General features: G+C 43.4%; 2 protein-coding genes across 2 annotated transcripts; both read right to left on the bottom strand.

Annotated features, from left to right (window-relative positions):
* Positions 1-5080: 5080 nt before the first annotated feature.
* LOC114585651 (nicotinamide N-methyltransferase-like) lies at positions 5081-10157 on the bottom strand. The gene is made up of 3 exons (XM_077919308.1): positions 8544-10157; positions 7450-7657; positions 5081-6997 (listed from the first exon to the last, which is right to left on the bottom strand). The coding sequence occupies exons 1-3, from the start codon at positions 8689-8691 to the stop codon at positions 6571-6573; spliced, it is 783 nt and encodes a 260-aa protein (XP_077775434.1). The 5' UTR covers positions 8692-10157; the 3' UTR covers positions 5081-6570.
* Positions 10158-10301: 144 nt separating this feature from the next.
* Positions 10302-13288, bottom strand: LOC114585649 (nicotinamide N-methyltransferase-like). The gene is made up of 3 exons (XM_077919307.1): positions 12794-13288; positions 11472-11679; positions 10302-11131 (listed from the first exon to the last, which is right to left on the bottom strand). Exons 1-3 carry the CDS (start codon positions 13014-13016, stop codon positions 10705-10707), a joined length of 858 nt encoding a protein of 285 aa, XP_077775433.1. The 5' UTR covers positions 13017-13288; the 3' UTR covers positions 10302-10704.
* Between the last annotated feature and the right edge of the window lie 7371 nt (positions 13289-20659).

Below are 20659 nucleotides of genomic sequence, written 5' to 3' on the forward strand. Positions count from 1 at the left end.
GCGCATCAATATTATTATTCATTTCTTGTTTATACCACATTATATTTTTTTAAGAAAAAAATCTCAAAGCAGTTTACAACACATTAAAACATCAAAGGCAACATAATTAACAGGAAACTAAAATATTATCTTAAAGGTAAAATGCTGCAAAGGAGGTCAACTACAGAAAGCACATTTAACATAGCAAAGTTAACAAACAAAATTCAAAAGAAAACATTGCCTAAGGATGTCAAGTATAAAATGTGCATTTAAAACAGCATAGTTAGCAAGAGAATAAAATATTCTCAGTCAGCAGGGAGTTCTAGAGTGTAGGCGCTGCCACACTAAATTATTCGGTTCTTACAAATGTGGAACAGGCATCATGTGGCCTCCACCAATCAAAGTGGCCAAACGGTCACGTGTGGGGCAAGGCAATCCTGCAAGCAAGCTGGTCCCAAGTTGTTAAGAGCTTAGTATACTAATAGTAACTCCTTGTACTTGACTGGGCAGCAAATCCACCATCAGTAGGAAATCAAAATTAAATTGAAGCTGCAGTAAAACAGCAGGATAAATATTTAGCAGGGTGGCTCAAACCTGGTTGCTGTTTTTTGTTGTTGTTTTTTAACTGCAAATTGCTGCAGAAATGTGGAGAATGGAATTTAAGACAAAAAATTAGAAACTGAGAAAAAACAAAATTTGACAGAATTGTCCGTGCTAAGGATTTCAGTTTGTTAGTGTGCTGTAAACAAACAAATTATTTGCTGTTTCTTATGACAATCACAACTTTACCTTTCTTTTACCAAGATCAGTGTTCTTTGGTTTTTTGGTTTTGTTTTTTATAAAAAAAATAGGTTAGCTTAAAAAATTAGAAATATTCATGGAAGGTGTGCCTTTCGATTAGCATTAACCAATATAAATACAGTGGTACCTTGGGTTACAAACGCTTCAGGTTACATACGCTTCAGGTTACAGACTCCGCTAACCCAGAAATAGTACCTCGGGTTAAGAACTTTGCTTCAGGATGAGAACAGAAATCGTGCTCTGGCAGCGCGATGGCAGCAGGACGCCCCATTAGCTAAAGTGGTGCTTCAGGTTAAGAACAGTTTCAGGTTAAGAACAGACCTCTAGAACGAATTACGTACTTAACCCAAGGTACTACTGTAAATGGAACATCCATGCCCAGAGGCCGTCTATCACAGAGTACCCAATACCTAGGGGAATGGTGGAGCAGGTCAGTCAAAGTGTTTTGCTCATGTGTTATTCTCAGAAGCATCTCAATGGACACTGTTTGGAAGCTGCATACCAGACTAGACATATCTGCTCCAGCATAGCTCTGGATCAAACATTATTCAAAAATGACCGCTGGATGGGAGCACCAGGAAATGCTCTCTACCCACCCCACCCCCTGTTCATGTGTCCATTTGCACATGACAAAAACATGAATCTATGACCACACATGTTCAGAAGGCAAGCAAGTGGAAGGGGGCAATGAGAGAGATAACTCAAGCTGGTTCTCAGTCACAGTCTCACTTGCTGAGTACACAGACAGATCATTGTCTTGAGGATGAGGGACTCTGGTTCTAAACAACGGTTTCCTGTTTCAGATAGCATCTTGCGGCTTTCAGCTAAATGCCTTCCAGATGTTGTCAGGCTCCATCTCCCAATGGCCAGTTGTCAGAGGTGATGTGAGCTGTGATCCAACAAATATCTGGGGTCATGCCAGTTCCACAGCCCTGGGGTTGAGGTTTGGGGAATCTGTTGAACTCAGATTCCAAAGTGGGCTCATTTGATGCAATCTGGTCAGATCAAGCCCCTGGATTGCATCCTGAGTTTACTTCAGAATCCACAGTCTGGTGGATTCCTTGACAGAGTGGCCCAAGGATTGCATCACTGCAGGAAGTTGCATTCTTGTCCTTGCAAACCCAGTAACAGACGTTGCAGCTTTGGTGTCTGTGAAAGAAACGAAAGAGGAGACTGCAATGTCAAGGAAACCAAGCAAGACAGAACCCCAAGTCCTGTTTTGAGGACTTGAAGAGGAGAACAGAGGGCAGAGTTCCTGATTGTATAGGCATTTCTAAGCACACACACACACCCTATGGAAATTGCTGAATGCACAAAGAAGTATACATTTCTTACAAAACGTTTGATTCCTGAGGATGCTAAAGCTATTCAATATCCAATACCTAGGGGCTGGTGAAACCGGTCTCGCCAGGGGTGCAAAGTGTATGCAAAAATCACCCAGAAAGCTGTCTCCAGTTATTTGTGCAAGGCCATGAGTTTACACAAGAGTTGGGAGCTGAGCAATAGAAGAAATGTCAAGGTGGTATGAAGGCAGACGGCTGGAGACTATGGAGTCTATGACATATATATGTGTGGATTTGCACCACAAAGAGATCAAACGTCCCATCCTTCTTGCACCATGGCACAAAGGCATGCAGGTTTTTTTCGCCCTTCCTCCTCGCCTTGCCCTCACTCTGGAGGCTTTGAAGCAGTTGGGTCTCACAAAATGTAGTACAGTGGTACCTCGAGTTACATACGCTTCAGGTTACAGACTCCGCTAACGCAGAAATAGTGCTTCAGGTTAAGAACTTTGCTTCAGGATGAGAACAGAAATCGTGCTTTGGCGGTGTGGGGGCAGCAGGAGGTCCCATTAGCTAAAGTGGTGCTTCAGGTTAAGAAAAGTTTCAGGTTAAGTATGGACCTCCGGAACGAATTAAGTCCTTAACCCGAGGTAGCACTGTAATTGCTAAAGTGGCTATTGCTGTAAAGTGATTTTTTTTCAGGGTGATGTCTATACAGCTCCTTGCCAAGGGTGCAAGGGACTCTAAGGTGCGTTCAACTGAACATGGCCAGAGTCCCCCTGAAATATACTCGGAGTCGAGTGTGGATTTCATGCTCCTTATTCAGCTCATAGTAGTGAGGAATGGAAGTTCCCCCGAAATGTCTGCTTTATATACATCATTTACACAACGGGCCCCACGTGATTGGCTAATTCTGGGATTCTCCTGTAGGCCAATCAGGTTGCGGATTCACTTCCACCTGGAGTTGGATTGGGTGGCTCCTGTGGACCAATCAGACTGCTGCATTCTAGATCCTATTGTTCTAGGACCAATCAGACTGCCGCATTCTGAATCCTATTTTCATGGGAGAAATGTTGGAGGGTACAGAGTTATGTGACCCCCCGAGCCAAGGAAATAAGTAATTTTATACGACCTTTAGGTGACATCTGAAGGCAGCCCTGAGAGCATTCTTACATACTGTATTTGTGCTTGGTTCTCCAGTTGTACAGCTAGGGAGAGGAAGGTGCTCCAGAAGGTCATAACCACAGCCCAAAGGATTATTGGTCATCCTCTCCCATCTTTGGAAGAACTGTACGGTTCCCGTTGTCTTAGGAAAGCAAACAACATCCTGCAGGATTCATCCCACCCGGGACACAGTCTGTTTGCACTACTGCCTTCTGGCAGGAGATATAGAAACATCAAGTCAAGGACAAATAGACTGAAAAACAGTTTCTATCCAAGAGCTGTGGCCTTTTTGAATGCTGTAACTCGATAGTGTGACCTGGGAGTTTGATGGGTGTTGGTGTGGGTGTGGCTGGAATGTGGTTTGTTTGGTTGTTGTTGTTGTTTTGCTTTTGTTGTTTTTAAGGGATGGCATCCAATTTCGTTGCACTTGTGCAATGTTGCACTTGTGTAATGACAATAAAGAATCTATTCTATTCTATTCTATTCTATTCTATTCTATTCTATTCTATTCTATTCTATTCTATTCTATAGGAATATTTTTTAATGTTTAATGGGTGGTATATAAATAATATAATTATTATTATTACTGCTGCTGCTACTACTACTACTACTATGGAATAGGGCGTCCCTATTTTCATTGGAGAAATGTTGGAAGTATGGGCACAACAATGTACTGTAATTTATTCTGACCATAGAGCGTCCCCATCCCTCAGTATTATTGCACGACAAAACTACATGCAAATGCCGCTTCTGGGTTTTGATTTCTGTTGATGCTTTAAGAGCTTCTTGCCTGATGGAAGCAGTAAGCCTGAAAATCAAAACCAGGCTTAGCAAAGCACTACTCCCACGCAGGAGCAGATATTAAAGAAAAACAAATTGCGGAAGCCATAGTTTCAGATCCACGTCCAGTCTAGAAGGGGTACCGTAAACATTTTTATTGTGCAAGCACAAATTGCACTTCCAGGAACTCATCAGGACAGGGGGCCTCAGCCCAGGGGACGCTGGCCTCTGGATGCTTCGCAAAGAAAAATATTATGCTATGAATCTGGCAGCTCAACACCCCTCCAGACCCAATTCAGCTCCACCTAGCGCTGCAGATGAAAAGCACATGGCAACCACTGTCCCCATTGCTTAGCTCAGCTCTTCTCCACCAAGGAGGAGCCACCACTTCTGTCCTCCCAAGTGCAAAGATGGGCAAAGTGAGGACATCATCTCCTGACAACAGCCAGGCAGGGCTTTCCCTGTGCGACACGTCCTCGTTGCAGCTCAGCTCCTTGATCTGTCTTCAGCGTCAGCTCCTTGATCTGTCTTCAGCATCAGCCTTGAGCCCTGATGCACAGAGGTCAAGGAAGAAGAGAGTACCTCTGTGGATGTGCAGAGTGCCTTTCACTCCCTGCCAGGGGCATTGCAGGGCATTTAAATGACACACCTTTCCCTGTGCTAATTTTTAAAGTGTAGATACTGTTATGTACTGAAGTTCTCACCCTGGGCCAGCAGGGGGATACTGTAGATAGTTTTCACTCAGGTCCACATATGCAAATAAGGAATTGAAAGTGACGTTCAGTGGTTGAATAGTTACAGAAAGTTGTTACTGTTGCTTTGTAGTTGAGCTCTATATAAGCAGGTTGGCTGAACCCTTCAGCTCAGTTCTGCTCTGGCCTGTGAATAAACAAGAGCTGTTTGAAGAATCGCTGTGTCGTCTGATATGTTCACCCACAACTTAACAGAGGTTTAGGCCTCTGAATGAGTGAAGGTCAATGGGTAGGAGTCCCAACAACAGAGACAAAATTTTGCAGCAGGCCCAGCTATTGGTAAGCCAAGTTTGGCTTAAAAAACAAAACAAAAAAACTTTTTCAAGTTTGGGGCCCGGTGCAAAAGATGCTGTGTGGACACCCTGGGTACTTATGAACATTGATTTCATTGATTTGACCACTTTAGGTCAGGAAACCCTGGGGTTCTCTAAGCCCTGGGTCACCAACCCAGCACCCATGGGTGCCATGGCATCTGTAAAGGCTTTCATTGGTACCCCAGGAAAGGTGACCCAACTTCTGAGCTTTCTTTTCTTGAAAGAAAGTTATGGGGCTAAATGTGCAGGTACCTTCTAGGGAATTTCTGTGAAATGAGTTTGATGTGGCCAGCATGTATATTTTTCCTGGTACTGTTATTGTTGGACAGCAATGGCATCAATGTGTGGGTGAGGAGGGAGAGAGAGGGAGATAATTGTTGTGTGATCTCCACAATCAGGACTGGCACAACAAAGCTAACTTCCCACTGTAAGCATAAAGTTGTCGGCTCTAAATTTTTTGCTATGCCATACTCCCCCATGGTAGCCATTTTGTGACTAGTACCCCCAACACTCCCATTGATATGTGCCCATTGGTTCCAAAATTTTGGCTACCGCTGCTCTAGATGGTGCTGGACTACAACTCCCACAAGCCCTGACCTTTGGTCATGCTTGATGGGCCTGATGGGAACTGTAGTCCAACAAAATCTGAATGGGGAGCCACAGGATCTCCAACCCTGCTTTGGCTTGTAAGCCTGAGGTAGGACATAAGTGGCTTCTAATTCCTGTGCTGGGCTGGGTGGCTTTCTTTTCCTTCTTTTAACATACAATTCTTTTATTAATTTTTTCAAACATTTTTACAATAACCTTCAAATCAAATAATTACATTATTTCATAAGCTGACTTCCCTCTCTCAGCTCCTCAGTGTTTTTACTCAAACCTTTTCTATTGCGTTATATCTTTATCTATTACAAAAGGTTTCTCTATTACAATTATTTGTCATTTTTATTCTGCCGATTTTATCTTGAATCCTGCCCACGGTTTCATTTGACTGTAATATTTTTTTTCTAAATAATCCAAGAAAGGCTTCCATTCTTCTATAAAAAGTTCATCATTTTGATCTCTTAATTTCCCTTTCGGCATTGCCAATCCTGCTAGGGTTGCCATATTTCCAAAAATTATTTGGCCATTTCTGAGCTATTTTTAAGGGAAATCAGCAAAAAGCGCACTGCCGACATGGGCAGCCATACGTCCTGATTTTCCCAGACATTTCTCCAATTTCTTCCCAGGCACTATTTCTGACTGCAGTATTCCAGATATGTCTGGGAAATTCGGGATGTATGGCAAATCTAATTTCTGCATAGCCCATTAATTTTAAAAGTCACTCCTCCTTCAGTGGAACCTTCTCTTCTTTCCATTTCTGTGCCTGTAATATTCTAGATGCTGTTATCACATACATAGACTTTCTACAGAAATAACTAATCTCCAGAACAAAATATACCCTCCCCCCCAAAAAAAACCCCCCTCCTGCTTCACCCTGTTATTCTTTCAGTGGTCTTCCCTTCAGCTCTGGCGTTTTTGGGCCACCACAATGCCGAATGCCTTTGCATCTGTCTCAGATAGTGGCAAATTGATCTTGGTCTCCTTGAGCCACTTGACAGCAAAGCCTGCCTCCTTGAGGGCTTCCTCCACAGATGCCCACTCCAAGTAGAGGCAGGAGAAGGGCTGCTGGCCCACCTTGTAGTAGGTTTCTTCTAGGACGGAGCCTAAGATGAGGTGCCCCCCTGATTTGACAAGGGAGCTGATGTTCTTCAGAGCAGAGCGGTAGGTGGGCAGGTCTTTGCAGGCCGCTTCCAGGCACAAGGAGGACAGCAAGCAGTCCGCTGGAGGCAGAGCCACAGGGCCCAATGGGCTGGCCTGGGTCACGTCGCATTTCAGTACCTGCTTAATGGCTCTTCGGACCTTTTCTTCCTTTTCTTCCCACTTTTCCCTGGGGAAGAATGAAAGATGAACATGACAAGATCCTTGCACCCCACAATGCCCAACCCCTGTCCTCAGATGTTCCTAATTCCAGCCAGGCACATCTCAGGATCGCTCCACATCCTCAGCTGAATGTGTGAATAATTCCTGGTTGCCATGGATCTCAAAGGGTGAGCCAGTGTCCTACAAGTTACAAGCAAGGTGCAATTTACTCTATATGTGCTTTTCAGCTTTGCAGATGTTATTTTCCTATTAGACGTTGGATCAGTAAAGGTGCTGTGCTGCTGTGCTCACGTAAACCAACTAGGGAAACTAAACTACAGTGCCTGATTGCTGCTTGTTTCATTTGCGGTCTACAACAACCTGTGATGGCTGTACCAACCTTCCTTCCAGAGGGTATCTGAGTGCCGAGGAGTCTTAAAATTCCACCTTCAATGTCCCATGCCAGAAAATTCTCCATACCTGTTACCCTCCAGCTCGCACACATATTTCACCACCGGAGTCCAGTCGAAAGCTCCTGGCTCCTTCCTTAGCCATCGTTGCATCTCTTCCCTGTTCTGATCACAATAATCTGAGGCGACAATTTCTCGGAAGGACTCACAAGCCGAGAGGAACTGGTAGATGGTCGGTCCACTTCCAATATCAATCAGGGTGTCCCCTTTTATGTCATCTGCATGGAATCAACCCATTAACCCATTTGTTCAGATTTCAGCCATGATTCTTGGACAACAACAGCCTCGCTTGGTCATTTCACATTTAGTCAACAACTTTATATGTGAATATTAGAAGGGAAAGCTTTCACAGTGTTTCAAAACTGCTGCTGAATCACTATAGATCAAGGGTGGCTAACCTGTGCTAATGGGGGAAGACAGAAAATCAATTCTATTTGCATTGGTAGGCAAACCTGCCTAACCTCTTTTCAAAACAATATATGAAGTGATGCACAGGTAGCTTTCAAAATTCACACATCTCTGAATTTTGCAGTGTAGATCTACAGTCAAGACATGGGTACAAAAATAGACATAGCAGGGTAAAGTGTGCATAAAAGTTCATGTCTTTATGAAACAATATTTGAAAGGTATCAGGGAAAACTGATTTGCAAAAATCCATGTATTATACAAAAATTGCACACAGAATTCTGTCTGTTAGGAGACGTTTGCACTAAAATGCTAATGCCTTTTCATAAGAACTTAATTATTCCCCCTGCAAATTGGAATGTGGAAATGTGGGGAACGGAACTTAAGGCTGGAAGAATGAGAAACAACAAATGACAGGTTTGCTCATTTTGACTTGCAGCGCTCTAAATGTTGCTGAACCACAACTCCTATCATTCCCCTGAGCACTGACGCATGCTGGCTGGGGCTAATGGGAGCTGGAAAGCTACCACTGCTATAGATCCAACTGATATTAAAGGTCTCTCCCACCACGGGCCACCTTAGAGGCTGGCAACTGTGGACATAATCAAATTGATCATTCATATCCCTTTCAGGGAATCTCTTTCCAGGCAACCCAGTTTTGTGACAGCTCTGGAGCCCATGAAATACACCAGCACTTACCTAAAATGAATGCCTGGTGGAGATTTTTCAGAAAGAAAAAGAAAAAAGGAGTCTTGTTTTCTTTTCCAGAGCTGAAGTTGTAAAAGGTGTCCAAATATTCTTTTGGATTGAAATGTGCAGCATAGAAGTCTTTGTCGGTGAAAGCCATTTGCACGATCCTTGGAAACCTGCTGAATGCTCGGTTTTTGGAGTGTTTATAGGGAGTTTTGTTTACTGGCTCCACCTTTGCATTCCTATTATGCTATCTAGGGTCGTTAGGGGATTTTTTTCTTCTTCTTCTTCTTTAATGAAGTCACCAGAATTCCAGCCTATCAGGTCTTTCCTGCCCCTCTAAAAACCAAGCAAACAAGCAAATACCTTTTAAATACCTTCTAGGTTTACCTCTGGGACATCTTTCGTAAGCTAACCTTTTCTCCCCTATGTCTGAGAAATTATCTGTTGCAAACAATTATTATCTTGGAAACGGAGAGAGAAAATCCCAACGTCCCTTTGAGTAAAAACACTTAAACTTTGGGATCACAATACCTGGAAATAATTAACTTATTTGCCTGATGTTATACTGGCCCTGCTTCTTTGAGCTGTGTGGCAATTCCAGGGTGCAGCATTTATGTAGGTCTGTTTTCCTTCGGAAGCAGCTCACAGCAGGTATAGTTCTAGATATAGCTTAACTTGTGATGGATTTCTTCAATAAACACACCATTGTGATATTTGATGTGGCTTTACTTGGTGAAACAGAACAGCAGCTGCTGCTGGGGAACCCACAAAATCAGACCCTCCAACTATTTTCCAGAGACGTCCCTGATTTAGAGAATTTGTCCTAGTTTCTCATTTCATCCCGGAATGTCCCACTTTTCCTTAGGATGTCCCTATTTTCATTGGAGAAATGTTGGAGAGTATGGAGTTATCTGACCACTCAGCCATCTGAAGGCAATTCTGTACAGTCGTACCTCCATTTACGTAACCCTCTGGTGGTTACGTAAACTTCGGGATGCGTGTGCGGCAAACCCAGAAGTATTTTACCGGGTTTTGCTGTGCGCACATGCGCAGAAGCGGTCCTCAGGTTGAAGAACCTCGGGATCTGACCGGACCTCTGGAACGGATCCCGTCCACAACCGGAGGTACCACTGTATAGGGAAGTTTAAAAAAAAATGTTTAATGTTTATTATTTTTCTATATATGTTGGTAGCTGCCCAGAGTGGCTGGGTCAACCCAGTAAGATGTATGGGGTATAAATAGTAACATTCTCATTATGCAATTGGACCTCCCTATTTTCATCAGAGAAATGTTGGAGGGTGTGCAAAATGGAGTCCACAGGCCTATAAATTGCACAGGTCTATACAGAGGCATTTCCTCACCTTAGTTTTACACATGTGTAGAAATTTGGGCTTGTCCACATTTCCACTTACTCTGTGGTTTTCTAAGCATGTGCTCTAAGAGGTTTTCCACTTGCCTTGCCACATTCTTTGCTGTTTACTACTGAATCAGAACAAAGGCCAATCTGCAGGACAAGCAATGATCTAATTCAGCAGTAAACAGCAAATTTTCCGGGGGGGGGGGGGAGGCAGGAAAAGTGGAAGTGTGGATGAACCCTAATTCATGTTCTTGGAGGAGAAAAATGTCTGCATGGTCAGAATTAGATGCCTGATTCAGCAGGAAGAATAGGGTGCCTACTGGCTGTCAGGCAAACTCAAAGCTGAGTTCGTCCTGTGCAAACATTCTGGACACTTACAGACTGAATAAACAGATTCTCCCAACAAGGTCTTTTCACACTCTGTTTTACTGTTTTTACAACTCTTGACATGTAGGCTCTCTAGCAAAGCATATACTCTAATTTCTTTAATCTCCAATCCTGCCCACAATTTCATTTGAGTGTAATCTTTTTCTAAATAGTCCACGAAAGGCTTCCATTCTTCTATAAAAAGTTCATCATTTTGATCTCTTAATTTTGCTGTCAGCATTGCCATTTCTGCATAGTCCATTAAATCTAAAAGCCACTCCTCCTTCGGTGGAACCTTCTCTTCTTTCCATTTCTGTGCATATAATATTTTAGCTGCTGTTGTCACATACATAAAATTTCTAAAGAAAAAACTAATATTTTTTTACAAATTCCACCACAAAATATTTCCTGCTTTGCCCTGCTTTTCTTTCAGTGTTCTTTCCTTCAATTCTGGCATTTCTGGGCCACGGCAACGCAGACCGCCTTCGCGTCTGTCACAGAGAGCGGCAAGTTGATCTTGGTCTCCTTGAGCCACTTGATAGCAAAGCCTGCCCCCTTGAGGGCTTCCTCCACAGATGCCTGCTCCAAGTAGAGGCAGGAGAAGGGCCGCTGGCCCACCTTGTAGTAGGTTTCTTCTAGGATGGAGCATAAGACGAGGTGCCCCCCTGGTTTGACAAGGGAGCTGATGTTCTTCAGGGCAGAGCGGAAGGTGGGCAGGTCTTTGCAGGCCCCTTCCAGGCACAAGGAGGACAGCAAGCAGTCTGCTGGAGGCAGAGCCACAGGGCCCAATGGGCTTGGCTGGGTCACATCACATTTCAGTATCTGCTTGATGGCTCTTCGGACCTTCTCTTCCTTCTCTTCCCACTTTTCCCTAAGGGAGAATGCAAGATGAATGTGAAAAGATTCCCGTGCCCCACAATGCCGGACCCCCCAAGTGTCCCTAACTTCGAGGGACAGTCACAGATTTAAAGAAGCCATCCCAGTTTTAGATTTGATCCCAGAATGTCCCGCTTTTCCTGAGGATGTCCCTATTTTCTTTGGAGAAATGTTGGAGGGTATGGAGTTATGCAACCCCTGAGCCAGGGAGATAAGTAACTGTATAACCTTTAGAAGACTTCTGAAGGCTGTCTTGTATTGGGAAGTTTTTGAAATGTTTAATGCTTTATTATGTTTTTATATATGTTGGAAGCAACCCAGCATACTCTCCATACCTGTTACCCTCCAGCTCGCACACATATTTCACCACCGGGCTCCAGTCGAAAGCTCCTGCCTCCTTCCTTAGCCATCCTTGCATCTCCTCCCAGTTCTGTTCGCAATAATCTGTGGCGACAATTTCTCGGAAGGACTCACAAGCCGAGAGGAACTGGTAGATGGTCGGTCCACTTCCAATATCAATCAGGGTGTCCCCTTTTATGTCATCTGCATGGCATCAACCCAATAACACATATGTTCCAATGTCAGCCGTGATGCTTAGACAACAACAGCCTGGCCTGGTCATTTCACATTTAGTCAACAACGTTAGATGTGAATTTCAACAGGGAAAGTTTTTCACGGTGTTTCAAAATTGCTGCTGAATCACTATAGATCAAGGGTGGCCAACCTGTGCTAATGGGGGAAGGGAGAAATTCAATTCTATTTGCATTGGTAGGCAAATCTGCCTAATCTGCTCTTTTCAAAACAATACAGTGGTACCTTGGGTTACATACGCTTCAGGTTACAGACTCCACTAACCCAGAAATAGTGCTTCAGTTTAAGAACTTTGCTTCATGATAAGAACAGAAATCGGGCTCCGGTAGTGTGGCAGCAGCATCAGGCCCCTTTAGCTAAAGTGGTGCTTCAGGTTAAGAACAGTTTCAGGTTAAGAACGGATCTCCAGAATGAATTAAGTACTTAACCCGAGGTACCACTGTATATGAATTGACGCACAGCTAGCTTTCAAAATTCACACATCTCTGAATTTTGCAGTGTAGTTCTAGAAATGGGATCAGAAGTACATATAGCAGGGTAAAATGTGCATAAAAGTTTATATCTTAGCTAAAACAATATTTTTTGAAATGCATTGTATTAGCAAAGACTGCTTTGCAAAAAATCTGTGTATTGTGCAAAAATTGCACACAGAATTATGCAGTTAAATCAGTTCTAAAATGCTGATGCATTTCTGTGCGGATGTAATTATTCCCCCTACAGACTGGAAAATGGAAATGTGGGGAATTGGACTTAAGTCTGGAAGAATCAGGAACAACAGATGACAGGCTTGCCCATTCCAAACTGCAGCCATCTAAATGTTGCTGAACCACAACTCCTATCATTCACCTGAGCATTGACACATGCTGGCCGGGGCTAACGGGAGCTGGAAAGCTACCACTGCTATAGATCCAACTGGTATTAAAGGTCTCTCCCACCACAGGCCACCTTAGAGGCTGGCAACTGTGGACATAATCAAATGGATCATTCATACCCCTTTCAGGGATCTCTTTCCAGGCAACCCAGTGTGGCGACAGCTCTGGAACCCATGAAATACACCAGCACTTACCTAAAATGAATGCCTGGTGGAGATTTTTCAGATAGAAAATCAAAAAGCCATTCTCGTGTTCTTTTGCAGAGCTGAAGGTGTAATAGGTGTCCAAATATTCTTTTGGATTGAAATGTGCAGCATAGAAGTCTTTCTCGGTGAAAGCCATTTGCACGATCCTTGGAAATGCTCTTCTGAGAGGTTTTTGGAGTTTCTTTTTGGAGTTCTGGCTCCACCTCTGCATTCCTGTTATGTAACCAAGGGTTGTTGTGATGTTTCCATTCTTAAAAAATGAAGCCTTCCTGATTCCAGTTATGTTGTGATATCCTTATGAGCTTCTCTTCCCACCTGTCTAAAAAGCAAGCAAACATGCAAAACAACCACCTTGCAAAATCCTTCTAGGTTTACCTCTCTGGCACTCTTCCATATATTTTTGAAATTATCTGTTGAAAACAATTAGTATCCTATAAAGAGAGAGTGAGAAAATCCCATAATCCATTTATGTAATAAAGGTTAAGCTTTGGTATCACAATACCAGGAAGTAATTAACCTCTTGGCAGAATGGAAAGCTACCACTCACAATGCTTCTTTGAGCTGTGTGGAAGTTCCTGGGTGCAGCATTTATGTAACTTATGGATAGATAGATCAATCGATCAATAGATAGTATTTACAAATATATAGTTTCACTTTTGGTGGATTACTTCAATAAGCACACTATTGTGATGTTTGATGAGACTTTACTTGCTGAAACAGAACAGCAGTGACTGCTGGGAAACCCACAAAAATATAGTCCACAGTGTATGAAGTACACAGGCCTGAACAGAGGCATTCCTCACCTTGGCTTTATAAATGCGCAGAAATTCAGGACTTTCTAGCCATGTGTCCAAGGGGCTTTCTGCCTACCTTGCCAGTTTCCTAGCTGTTTGCCACTAAGTTGGAACAAATGTCAAACTGCCAATTGGACGTGCCAATTCATTTTTAAAAAAATAAACATTATTTAATTTATGATTTTCAATTTTATACATTTCAATAGTTTTATAATCACTTTAGCATTTAAAAACTTGACCTTTCCCCCTCTTTCTGTGGTTCCTTAAATTTATTTTAAATATTTTTTGCATATTGAATTTATGCAGGCAGAGGGCCTTCTTGGTAGTGGCGCCCACCCTGTGGAACGCCCTCCCATCAAATGTCAAGGAATTAAACGACTATCTGACCTTTAGAAGACATCTGAAGGCAGCCCTGTATTGCAAAGTTTTTAATGTTTTATATTTTATCACTTTATTATTATTATTATTATTATTATTCTGTTGGGTGCCACCCAGAGTATACCTTAATTTGCTCATTTATTCTTCTACTTTAAATATATACTCTTATGAAACTGCAGGTTATTACAATAATCCTGCCAATGTTCTTATCTTTTTACAGTTTACTTGTAAATATTTAATAAACCATTTCAATTCTTTTATAAAAAGTTTGTTATCTTGATTTCTTATTTTTCCAGTAAGTTTCGCCATCTCTGCATATTCCATAAGTTTCTGTATCCATTCTTCTTTTGCTGGGACTTCTGCTTCTTTCCATTTTTGGGTGAGTAACATTCTTGCCACTGTAGTCACATACATGAATAAATTTCCATACAGTTTGGGTAGTTCTATCCCTATATTTCCCAAATGGAAAGCTTCTGGATGTTGTTTTTACAAACATTATTTTAAGCATCTTTTTCATTATATATTGTTTCCCAGTGAGCTTTAACTTTACTGTAAGGCCACCACATATGATAAAAAGAACCTTCTTTCTCTTTACATTTCCAGCACTTATTTGATATGGATTTATACATTTTTGCCAATTTACTCAGTGTTAGATACCATCGATATATCATTTTCATATAATTTTCTCTTAAACATAACATGCTGTAAATTTCATATCTGTTTTCCACAATCTTTCCCATGCTTCCATGTCTATATTAAGACCAATATCTATTGCCCAATGTATCACTGAGGATTTTACTTGCTCATCCTTTGTCTCCCATTCCAATAATATCTAATACATTTTAGACAACACTTTTACATTACATTCCAACAGGTCTCTCTCCAGTTGTGATATTTGTTCCCCAAACCCTTGTATACTATCTTTCTTAAATACTTCATTCAAATGATGATATTGTATCCATGTTGTTAATTTTCCTGATAATTCCTTAAATTATTTCAATTGATACTCTCCTCCTTCTTGTTTTAATAAATTTAAATAAATTGTACAGCCTTCTATCATATTATTTTTCTTTACTGCTATAGCTTCCAACAGTGATCACCAAAGTGGTGTTTTTACCTCTAATAGATTTTTGTATTTATCCCATACTCTATATATTTTTTTCTAAATTATATGATTTTTAAATCCTTTATGTACTTTCACCTTTTTATACCATAAATGAGCATGCCAACCAAAAATATTACTATGACCTTCTAAGTCTAGAATATGTGAATTTTCCAATGTCATCCATTCCTTCGGCCAACAAAGCCCAGAAGCTTCATAGTATAATCTCATATCTGGCAGGGAGAAACCTCCTCTCTCTTTTGCATCTATCAATATTTTATATTTTATTCTCGGTTTTTTCCCTTGCCAAATATATTTTTGCCATACGTTGAAACAATCTGTCTTGCCAATCACCGGAATTGTTTGAAACAAAAATAACATTCTAGGTAATACATTCATTTTTATAGTTGACACTCTGCCTAATAGCGAAAGATTCATTATGTTCCATATTTGCAAATTTATTTTAATATCTTCCCAAGTTGATGAATATGCCAATTCAACAGTAAACAGCAAGTTTTCCATGGGGAAAGTAGGCTGGATGCTGAGACCCTCCTAATCCCTGGATCCAGCAAGTGGTAGCATCTAAGCATGGATTCAAATTCCTGGTGAGGTGATAGCCCAAGTATGGGTTGTTAAGCTAAAGGAAGTGACTCTTTGCCAGTAGTTAGAAAGACAAAGGCCAGAGCTGAGAGTAGAGTTATGTGATCTAGAGACTCGCATTTGGAAGCTAGAAGGAGGCAGAATCCAGAGAGTCAGAGACATGCCTGATTTCTGCTGGAAATCAAGGCCATGGCCATGAGAGAAACAAGACCTTCTTGGGGTGTTAATGCTGTGAACCATCGTAGGCTTGGGTTGTATATGTGTGTAAATAAACCATATATCCTAAAGGCACCACAGTCTCCACTGTCCCTCATTCTGAGGAAATGGGACCCCGGGATCCCTGGAATCTGGCACTGCTTGGAGATTGTGGTGGCGTGCAACAATATGTTGTATTTAATCAGAGTGTTGTATAGTGCTACGAGGATCTCCTACATTTTAAAAAGTTATGAACATCAGCAATAACAACTGTCATCCAGTAATAGAACCAGATGCAAATTCATAGTTTTGCTGTGGGTTAAACCACAGAGCCTAGGACTTGCCGATCAGAAGGTCGGTGGTTCAATTCCCCACAACGGGGTGAGCTCCCGTTGCTCGGTCCCTGCTCCTGCCAACCTAGCAGTTCGAAAGCATGTCAAAGTGCAAGTAGATAAATAGGTACCGCTCTGGCGGGAAGGTAAACGGCATTTCTGTGTGCTGCTCTGGTTCGCCAGAAGCAGCTAAGTCATGCTGGCTACATGACACGGAAGCTGTACGCCGGCTCCCTCAGCCAATAAAGTGAGATGAGCGCTGCAACCCCAGAGTCGGCCATGACTGGACCTAATGGTCAGGGGTGCCTTTATCTTTACCTTTAAGGGACCACGAGGATCATCTAGTCCAACTTCCTGCAGTGCAACAACGTGGGGCTTGAACCCACAACCCTGAGATTTAAGACTCTTGTGCTCTACCAACTGAGCTGTTGCCTCTGATGCCTTGCAAATTTTGCATATTAGAACCAACTCATTCGGGATCTCTAAAACACCATTTCCTCTGCAGCGTACTGTAAGTTTTATCATCTCACAACTTTGGCACTCTCTTGGGCAATCCTTGCTCAACTTCTGGGAAGGAATGCTGTGGCTTCTCAGTTTGTTTCACAACACATTTTTATTGTTGCCCAGATGTAAGTTTTAAGGCTGATGATGGGAAACAAGATTTCAAGTGAACCTCTGTATGTGAAGTGTCATTTCTTCCCAAGCCATGCACTGCCACGTGCCTATAAAGTTCATCTCCTACACTCGATTCAGTCGCGTTGATTGTATTGTTCACCTGCTGGTCAGTATTACAGCACACGCATGAGTTGCCATTTTGTGCACATAGCTGGGGAGGTCTAGCTGCAGAGACCAAAATACTGTTATAGGTGTGGTCAGACCACCTTCTTTGTAAGACAACGGCTTTAGCTGGCCAGTTAAGTACTTCCATTCACATGTCCAAAGAGTACCCTGTTGCCATGGAGACAAAGGAATGGGCCTTTCCCCCATCTTTTCTGGCTGGATATCACATCATTCTAGGAGAGAGAACAATAGGCCAAGGGTGGCAATATGTGTGAACGAAAGAGAGTTTTGCCTCAGGCTGGAAGCTGGAAGAACAGAGGTTTGTCTTGCTTTTTGCAGGACCTAGAGTTGTGGCTTGGGGATCTCCCTGGGAATCTAATGGGGGAGGCAAGATCTTCTAGAGCAGTGGCTTTCAACCAGTGTGCTGTGGCACCCTGGGGTGCCTTGAATGATGGTCAGGGGTACCGTGGGCGACACTGGCCTCTGTCCCTCTTTCCTCCCCTCCTTGCTCTGATGCCCTTTTGTTTCTCTGTCTCCCAAAGGCTTACACAACTGTTTATTGCAGCAGCCCTGGCTATAAGTTCCACAGATGAATGGTGCCTCTGGAAGGCATCTCTCTTTGCAGTATGTGGGGGGGGGGGAGGGCAACTCATAGACCAGGGATAGCAGCAGCAGCTGCCTGGAGGACTCCCAAGGAGGAGAAGAAGAAGAGTTTGGATTTGATATCCTGCTTTATCACTTCCCGAAGGAGCCTCAAAGAGACTAACATTCTCCTTTCCCTTCCTCCCCCACAACAAACACTCTGTGAGGTGAGTGGGGCTGAGAGACTTCAAAGAAGTGTGACTAGCCCAAGGTCACCCAGCAGCTGCATGTGGAAAAGCGGAGACGCCAACCCGGTTCACCAGATTATGAGTCTACTGCTCTTAATCACTACACCACACTGGTGTAGGAGAGGGGAGGGGAGAGGAGACTGAGTGAACACTACATAAGGGAGGGAATAATAATAATAATAATAATAATAATAATAATAATAATAATATTTTATTTATACCCCGTCCTCGGGGTCAGGGCGGCTAACACCAGATATATAATACAGTGGTACCTCGGGTTACATACGCTTCAGGTTACATATGCTTCAGGTTACAGACTCCACTAACCCAGAAATATTACCTCAGGTTAAGAACTTTGCTTCAGGATGAGAACAGAAATCGTGCTCCGGCGGCGTGGCGGCAGCTGGAGGCCCCATTAGCTAAAGTGGTGCTTCAGGTTAAGAACAGTTTCAGGTTAAGAACTGACCTCTGGAATGAATTAAGTACTTAAACTGAGATACCACTGTACATTAAAAACACAAAATCAAACAACTGATTAAAACATAACTCAAAATCACAGTAAAATCAAAATAAAATTAAGTGGCCAACCCACGAATCACAGCCATGAAGGTAGGGATATTAAATATTTGCCAGGCCCAGTCACCCATGCTGGTCCCATATGGGCCGATAGAAAGGGCCAAGGGAGCCACTTACATACAGGGTTTCATGGAAAGAAGGGGGTCAGAATGGGCCCGGACTAAAGGCCTGGCGGAACAGCTCCGTCTTGCAGGCCCTGTGGAAAGATCTCAAATCCCGCAAAGGTGAGAGGCTGCCAGCTCTGCAAGCAAGGGTTGACATAACTGGGTTCCTGAGCCCCACAAGGGGGTTGCAGAAAGAATGTAGTTGGTTAAAAGAGCTGTGGACTCAAAAAGGTCGATAACCTCTGTGCTAGAGTGTTAGTGCTGTGAGCCCTTCCATCCTAGGCTCAGGTTGTATATATGTGTAACTAAAACCATACATCCTAAAGACACCACAGTCTGCACTGCCCTTCATTCCAAGGAAACAAAACCCTTGGGCAGCCCTGGAAGTCCTTGAATCTCATCGCTTGGAGACTGAGGTGTGCACAACAATACTTTAAATCATCTCCTTTTGGTGTAGACATGGCTGAATTGGGCTCAACACTGGAGGAATTACATATGACTACTGCTGCAGCTGGTGGGTTGGTAGCAGAGAAAGAGTGCAGAGATCTAACACTGGCCTTTGTTTGCTTTGAGAGGGGCACACCGATCCACTCTGTGCATGCAGTCGTTGCTGCAGCTGGCACGAGTATGCTAACAAAGTTGGAATGACTCTTTGAGCACAGTCAAATCAGTTTATAGGGCAAAATCCGTATCCTGGCAAAAGCTCTTTGCAGTAATTAATCAAAACGAGTTTCCCCCTTCCGGGATGGGAGAGCAGATGATTTAAAAGGTAGATGATTAAAAAGGAAGGCTGGGTTTGTAAAGTAATTAGTCTGATCGATATATCTGCTAAACTTTATGCCTGTTCCATCTGAGAATACAAGAACCTGCTAAGCAGATGAAAACTCTGTTACAGTTGAAAAACAATCTGTTTCTGGAAAAAGTGACTCAACAATTGGCTATGTTTTGCTTTCTATAATCTGAACCAGAGAGGGGAGGAAACAAACATATTTCTTGCCAGTTTAAGTTACAGGCAGCAGAGATGGTGGGACAACGGCTCAGTTCAACATGGATCACAGAGGACTTTGGTTAGCTCAGGGTTTATCTCTGCAGAACATCAGGCCCAAGGGCAGAATGTGAACCATATATTTCTAGCTGGCCCTCAGGAGCCTGCTCAGGGCACACGACACCCTTGCTGGCCCTTCTCCATGCACACCCTTGAATGCTTGAGCCTGGCTGGAATGTGCCCTTGAGTTTTGATAATGCTTTTTCGGTTGCCTGGATAGAGATGGGGCATGTCTTTACAGGAGAGGACCTCGGTCTTTCACATTTCAGCGGCACCCTGTGCAAGGCCAAAATTCAGCGCCCCCTTGCCTTCTCTTTTTGCTCAATGCTCTACGGCTACGTCTTAGTTGTGATGCCCTGCGGCGCACCCTAGGCTTGGCGCCCAGCATGGTGAAACCATTCACCTTGCCCTAAAATTGCCTTTGGTGTGTAGAAACCTCAGACTTGGAACATAGCCTATGGTGCAAATGTAGAAGTCACAGCTGTAGTCCAGCCTACTTTTTGCCACTGGCCATGCCTATGATAAGTCTCATGGAGATGTTGTGGAGTGTACGAGGTGTTGGATGACAGGGAGGAGTGGGATCAGAGAGCTGGGGAAAGGTCATTTCAGGCTGTGGAGCTGGGAGCCTGTGATCCCAAGAGCAATGTGTCCCAGTGGAGGGACTCTGGAGCTTGGGAGATGGAGATCTGGATCCCCAGTAAGGGCCGAGTGGGTTGTCAGGAGAATGGCCCACACTTGTGCCACCAGATACTCCAAGTGTAATATCTCCACCCACGGCTCTGTCTCAGGTGCTTCCCTCCCCACACCAGCAAAGAGTTAATCCCTTCCAGGGAGGCATCCGGAGATAAGTCCAATGGTGAGCCAACTGGAGTGTGAGTGCCTGGAGGCAGTTGGAGGATGGATAGCGGCTAATAGATTGAGGTTGAATCCTGACAAGACAGAAGTACTGTTCTTGGGGGACAGGGGGCGGGCTGGTGTGGAGGACTCCCTGATCCTGAATGGGGTAACTGTGCCCCTGAAGGGCCAGGTGCGCAGCCGGGGAGTCATTTTGGACTAACAGCTGTCCATGGAGGCACAGGTCAATTCTGTATCCAGGGCAGCTGTCTACCAGCTCCACC

This window comes from Podarcis muralis, chromosome 15, assembly GCF_964188315.1.
Source record: "Podarcis muralis chromosome 15, rPodMur119.hap1.1, whole genome shotgun sequence".
In the NCBI taxonomy this organism is placed as follows: Eukaryota; Metazoa; Chordata; class Lepidosauria; order Squamata; family Lacertidae; genus Podarcis; species Podarcis muralis.

Bases quoted from the DNA above. Each gene is read 5' to 3' on its own strand.
- LOC114585651 (XM_077919308.1), bottom strand. From the start codon at position 8,691: ATGGCTTTCACCGACAAAGACTTCTATGCTGCACATTTCAATCCAAAA. The intron at 7,658-8,543 runs GTAAGTGCTGGT...GATTCCATGCAG, and splicing joins CCACCAGGCATTCATTTTAG to ATGACATAAAAGGGGACACC. The intron at 6,998-7,449 runs GTATGGAGAATT...ATTCTTCCCCAG, and splicing joins TGCGAGCTGGAGGGTAACAG to GGAAAAGTGGGAAGAAAAGG.
- LOC114585649 (XM_077919307.1), bottom strand. From the start codon at position 13,016: ATGCAGAGGTGGAGCCAGAACTCCAAAAAGAAACTCCAAAAACCTCTC. The intron at 11,680-12,793 runs GTAAGTGCTGGT...GATGCCATGCAG, and splicing joins CCACCAGGCATTCATTTTAG to ATGACATAAAAGGGGACACC. The intron at 11,132-11,471 runs GTATGGAGAGTA...ATTCTCCCTTAG, and splicing joins TGCGAGCTGGAGGGTAACAG to GGAAAAGTGGGAAGAGAAGG.